Here is a 6,197-nt window from a genome sequence, read left to right on the forward strand (position 1 = left end):
AAGAGCTGTGGCTGAACAATAATCCTCAGTTTCCTTGACCACTTCACTTTTTTTCTGATTTTTGAGTATTTTGTCTTGACTCTAAGGTGAAGAAATTCATCTCTTCACTTACAATGTGCTCTAGAGCCAAATACACTTTATGTAGGGATAGAACAAGCTTTAACCTTGCTAGAAAAGAAGCCTTGGCTAAATGCAAAGGTGTGACATTACCTGCTGGAGTCTGTGGAGCACTGGGCTGCTCAGCTGGGTGGGAGTGTGGCTCCCTTTCCTCTGGCAAGTTCTTGGCTGCAAACAAAAAGAACAGTAAACTCATTGGTCATAACATTTATCAATGCCTCTGTAGAAAATGTTTTCATTTCCAGAGGGACCACACTCAGTTCCCTGAGCTGCTCCACTGCACACCTTGAACATCCATGCAGAATCTCCAAAGAGTGTTGCATTTCATGGAGGTCACTTTTATCTAGGAGTATTCACTTCAGATCAAACAGCAGCACTAATTTTACCTGAAATTCCTTCTGATAGGTAAAACATGCATTAATTAGACCAGAAAACCAGTTATTCCAAGCTTAAAAGCAGCTGCTCTTACAGCTTAACCCCCTGCAGTATCAAAAGCAAAATAACACATGGGAAGTTTTGAATCCTTTCCCTATGATAGATATGGGATTCTAACCTGCTTAGATCAGGACTTGTAGCATTCTGCAACTGGATCATGGCAGAAAAAGGAATTGAGTGGCACTTACATGCAGAACACTGAGACATGGGCATCTGCTCTATCCTGGTATTATTCCTGCATGATGCTACTTCCATCTGGCAGTGGTTGGGGTAGATCTGTCCATCTGAGCCACACACAGGTTCCCCATCATAGCCACAGTCCCGTGAGCACATGCACTGCTCGAAGTATTCGTCCTCCAAACAGCCAAAAATGTTGTTGCATGGGCCAGAGTGAACAAAGCCTGGGGAGTAAACAAACAGCCAAAGCAATGGGAAAGGGGAAGATGGAATGGAAACGTTTCACTGATGTGAGATTTCACACTGAATTCCCTAAGATTTCTCATAGGACTTTCCAGACCTGATAGAATTGAAAGCTCTGGAGTAAAGTGCCTTTCTGCAAGAACCATATTGCAACAGATTCCAGACTTGGGATACAGCAACTATTCCAGATGCCACAGACCACAGAGAGTTCCTGGGGTGAGTTACTCCTTGCACTGATGCATGAAACTGTTCAGTGCTCCTACAGGCAACTGTGGAACTCAATTCCAAGATACTTTAGAAAACCAAACTGCATGTTGAAGAGTTTTTACCTTTATGTTTACTGACACATCTCACCTCAAGATACTTTAGAAAACCAAATTGCATTAACCTTTATGTTTACTGACACATCTCACCCTGTGCAGGTTCTTCCAGAATGCCTCTGAAGCAAGTGACAGTCACATTTTGCTGTCATCAGTTTGACACTGCTATGCCACAAACCTTTGCAGAATTTCCATTAGCACAGATAGTGACACAGAACGTTTTTCCCAATATAATTTTGAGTTCCTGTGGGTTCTATTTTCCAGCAGATCTGTGTGGCTTGGGTGTAACTTACCAACCCACTGGCTGGCTGAGCTTTCCACCTCGTTGCAGGTTGGCCCATCACAGAGCTCCCGAGCCAAGGGGCTGTTTTCACTCACATTGTAGAAACGAGTTGCTTCAAAAGCTGCAAGGCAGCAAGAAGGAGAAATCACAACTGTTCATCAGGCTCGTGCCTGGAGCTGCAGTGCTGGCAGGAATCAAAGGAAAACAGACACATACCTGGCTCGTAGTAATCGTACACTTTGATAGGAACAGGAGCTGTTTTCCCAACTATGTGCTCTCTGAAAGCTTGGAACTTCACACAGGTCATGCACTGGCTGGGAATCTGTGTGAAGTGATGGAAAAGATTCAAAAACTGCATTTTAGGTGAAGAGAGACAAATCAACTCAGCATGTGCCCCAGTGTAACACGCTGACACCTCCGAGACTAGAGATAGGGACAGAGATGATGAACCTCATCCAAATGATAAGCTCATGCAAACAGGGTGAAGTCAAACAGGATATTTTGCAGACTTTTAAAGCACATGTTTGACACACAGCAATGGAGCTCCAGCTGTATTCCCTGCCACCTACCACCACTCCTGTCAGCAGTCCAACTGCTAACCAGCTGCTGAGCAAGCCAAGAGAGACCTCATCTTCCACCCTCAGGAGATGGAAATCAGACTGCCTTTAGCAGTGAATCCAAGTGAGATTAGTTCAAGGCAAAAACTAAGTGATATCTGTCCAGAAATTCTCTGTGGATTGAAGTTCATCACCTGCTTCTACTATACTTTGTTTTCCAACCAAAACCACATCAAGTGCATCAAATGAGACTCAAACAAGTGACCAGTTAAGTGGAGCTGTGAGGGACCACTAACCACTGTACCTGTGCCTGAATCACTGCTCAATTGCCTTTTGTGGCAAAGCAACATAATTCTGAGAAACAAAGTCATTACCTCATCAAAATAAAACAGGACTTTTCTTCCATCCACTTCATATCTTTTTAATCCAATTTGTTTGTTCATCAATAACTGGGGAAAAAAAACCCAAAAAACAACAAACCAGCAGGTTTAGTTTCATCTCTCTATAGAAAACAGGTAGAAATGAGAGAATGAGATTTCAGACTGGCTAGAAAACTGAACAGACACTAAACCCCAGGGATTTAATCTTCCATAAGAGAGGGGAAATGCAAGGAAAACTGAAGTTGCTGTCACACAACTGAGGAAAATCTATGTCCTTTAGTGTGACATGACAAGGAATTGCCTGCAAGGTGCACAGTGCTGAGAGCTCCTCCTGCTCCCCAGTGCATTTATCTCCCTCAGACTGTGCCTGACACATCACCCATACTCTAACCAAGTATCTTCCAGATGGCTTTCAGTGCCAAAGCTCCAACAAGACCTTGGAGACCCCAAAACACTCGATAAAGTCTCAGATTTCCACTCCTTCAGACCACCAGGGAATCACACTGGGTATTAAAGGTTCCCTTCTCCCACCAGCTGAAAAATCCAAAACATTCTTCTGCCAGGAAAATTACTCCTTACATTTGAAAAGAGCAGCCACTTGAAAGAGCCCAAGGCACCTCCCTTTGGAGGAATGGGGTCAGGCCAGGCCTCTGCTCCTCATCCTCTCTCCCTCCAAGGCTCAGACTGTGATGTACATTGTACCAGTCAGGCCTAGAGACTCACCTCTGCTGCTGCTTTGTATTTATTGGGACACTGCATAGCTAAGGAATATCAGAACATTAACTCATAGGACTTCCCACATCTACAAAGCTTAAGGTTTAATTTTCCAAGAGTTACACCTATGATTTCTGCAGTTGGAATACTAACAACTCAATATAAGGACTGTTCTGCTGTCTGCACTTATCAGTCATTACTGGTTTGATAAGGTGTATTCAGAATGCATCTGTCACATGGAAAACATCTAATCCAGGAGTTGGGATGATGACAAGAGGCTTGGAGCATCTCCCCTACGAGGACAGGCTGAGGGAGTTGGGGGTGTTCAGCCTGGAGAAAAGAAGGTTGTGTGGAGACCTCAGAGCACCTTCCAGGAGCTGAAGGGGCTCCAGGGAAGCTGCAGAGGGATCTGTGTTAGGAACTGAAGGGACAGGACAAGGAGTGATGGATCCAAATGGAAGGAAGGGAAATTTTGGTTAGATATCAGGCAGAAGTTTTCCCTGTGAGGGTGGTGAGACACTGGCACAGGTTGCCCAGGGAGGCTGTGGCTGCCCCAACCCTGGCAGTGTTTCATTCCAGGTTGGATCAAGCCTTGAGCAACCTGCTCTGGTGGGAGGTGTCCCTGCCCAGGGCAGGGGTTGGGGCTGGATGATCCCTAAGCTCCATTCCAACCTCTAAAATTCCACGATTCTATGATGGAAGTCCATGGAAAAGGACTTTTGAGTTGCAATCCCAGCATGGGGAGCTCAGTAAGGGCCAGAGCAAACACTTCAGTTCTGTTCTCCAAACTGTCCCATTACTTCAGCCTCTGTCAGATAATCCCATTTGCAACACAGGCAGAACATTCTCTTGGATTTCTTCTCATGTCCCTAAGTTATTTTGAGACCTTAGAATAAACCCTCTGTGGAAAGCAGAACAAAGCAGCATTATTACTCTTCAGAATGCCACAAAGCACAAAATATTTCCAGGGGAATTTCCCCAAACCTGCCACCAGCAGCTTTCCCTGTGCCTTTCCCCAGCACAGTGCTCCTGGCTGTAAAACCTTGCTCCCAGCTTCCTGTAACAAGCAAAGGAACATGTGTTTAAGTCCCACACAATATGGAAAGGGCCAATTTAATTTGTCCTTATAATTTTAGGGCCCTGCTGGTGGCTGTTATTACTCAGCAGTGGATGGCTGCAGACAGCCCTTTTATGAGTGCTCCGAGGGGTTGGCGCCACCAGGAAACTGCTCAGCTCAGCTAAAGCTGCATTTTTTCTGGTGAGGTTTGATATAGACCAGCCTGGGGTGACCTCCTGACCCTGTCGACACTCAGCATTATTAGGAGGATTTGTGGCTGCACAGAGCATCGTTCATTAAGCATCTCTGCCCCAGGGCTGCTCCCCTGGGAGGGCAAACACACCCTGGGATTGCTAAGGAAGAGAACCGACTTGAGATGTACTAATTCAATTCCTGGGGTGGGAAAAAGGAGGAAAATTAGGTGGGGGGAGCTGCAGTGGGTTTGGTTACTGGTTTATCTCCTTCTGCTGTAGGTGCTAGAGTGACAGTCGTTGTACTGAGGAGATAAGACAATAACCAAACCCACTGCAGGTTCCCCCACTTAATTTTCCTCCTTTCTCATCCCAGGAATTGAATTAGTACATCAAATTCAACTGCCTGGTCTCACTATGGTTCTATTTCAAATTCTTTCCCCAAATCTCTCCAAGTCTAACGAAGATAAAGTTATTAAGAGAAAAGATCACCTGGAAGCAAAATACTTCTCAGCTATGAACCAGTTCTCAAGAAGGCAAAGATTTTACACCTCTTGAGTTAAACAGTCCTCAAAGAGCTATTTGCAGCATAAAAGCAGTGCATGTTGTGTTTCCCAAAAGGGAATGGATGGTCAGAACTGTAATGCTTCCACAAATACAAAGCAAAGCTCAAGATTACAGTTCATCTGCCCTAAAGGGCTGGGCACGAGGCACATTCTGTCCACCTCAGCTTGGCTGCAAGAAACATGATGTTCTTGCAAAGAGAGAGAGAGAGAGAGGGGAAAAAAAAACCAGCCCAAAAATTCCAAGACACAGAGCCTCCAAAGAAATGGGATCCAGATGTTGGAGATAACACAGCCCACTAAGCAGCCATAAACAGCTCCTGTTAGAGCACATTTGCACTTCAGCTTTTCCAACCGGTCTCAGTTAATTACTGTGCACTGGCTCAGCAAGAACCTTCACTTGGCCATGCTGGGAGTGTTTGTTCCTCCTGCCCAGAACATCTGGTTACTCCTTTCAGAGCAGTATTTTCTGACAAGTGAAGTCTCGTGCCCTCTCCTCCCCAATTTTAGCTGCATCTTTTCAGCCTGTGCTCTGCCAGCTTTTGCTTCCTTTTGCCCCCCAGAGGGAATTCCTCCCAGTTAGACAGTGGTGTCCCAGCCTGAGATCATGCCTTGCTCTCCCATCCCAACACCTTACCTGCTCCAGGCTCTCGATATCTGCCCGAAATCCCGAGAACAATGGCACTTCCAAGACTGCCATGTTTGAGGATCCAGAGTGCAGCCACCTTCCCATGGGAACAAAGAGAGAAAATGGAACCAAATCAAGATCCACGGAAGAAATGGACAACTCAGGATGGAGAACAACTGAAACAGGAGAAAATAATACACCAAGGATTGTCTTTTCTTGGCTTGTGGAAAGCCACAGTCTATTTGGTTTTACAAGTTCTGCTTTTGTTCAACCAAGTTATGCACAGTTCACAGAGGGAAGAGATGTAGGAGGTGTCCAGGCAAATGGAGCTGAAGGATGTAGTCACCTGTGGGGCTCCTTGCTTTAGTTTTTAAGTCATCACTAAGAAAATGGACTTGGTAAAAGGAAATAAACACTTGGAGCAGAAGAAACATCTGTTCTTTCCCAAGTGGAGGGCTGTAAATGGACTGTGGTGGGAGAGGAATGTTACTTCCCAACACCAGGCAGAGCCTTTCAACCCACAAATAGCTCT

At 45.4% G+C, this 6,197-nt stretch overlaps 1 protein-coding gene across 1 annotated transcript in view; it reads right to left on the minus strand.

Moving 5' to 3' along the window:
- Positions 1 to 210: 210 nt before the first annotated feature.
- Positions 211 to 6,197, minus strand: part of CPAMD8 (C3 and PZP-like, alpha-2-macroglobulin domain containing 8) — a gene marked incomplete at both ends in the record, with an annotated part of 33,405 nt that continues 27,418 nt past the window's right edge. The window contains 6 exons of the mRNA XM_009071829.1: positions 211 to 285; positions 741 to 953; positions 1,586 to 1,696; positions 1,792 to 1,897; positions 2,507 to 2,581; positions 5,675 to 5,762. Of these exons, the coding sequence (XP_009070077.1) occupies positions 211 to 285; positions 741 to 953; positions 1,586 to 1,696; positions 1,792 to 1,897; positions 2,507 to 2,581; positions 5,675 to 5,762 (668 nt within the window). The remainder of the gene's footprint in view (positions 286 to 740; positions 954 to 1,585; positions 1,697 to 1,791; positions 1,898 to 2,506; positions 2,582 to 5,674; positions 5,763 to 6,197) is intronic.

Source organism: Acanthisitta chloris, unplaced genomic scaffold, assembly GCF_000695815.1.
Source record: "Acanthisitta chloris isolate BGI_N310 unplaced genomic scaffold, ASM69581v1 scaffold17613, whole genome shotgun sequence".
NCBI lineage: Eukaryota > Metazoa > Chordata > Aves > Passeriformes > Acanthisittidae > Acanthisitta > Acanthisitta chloris.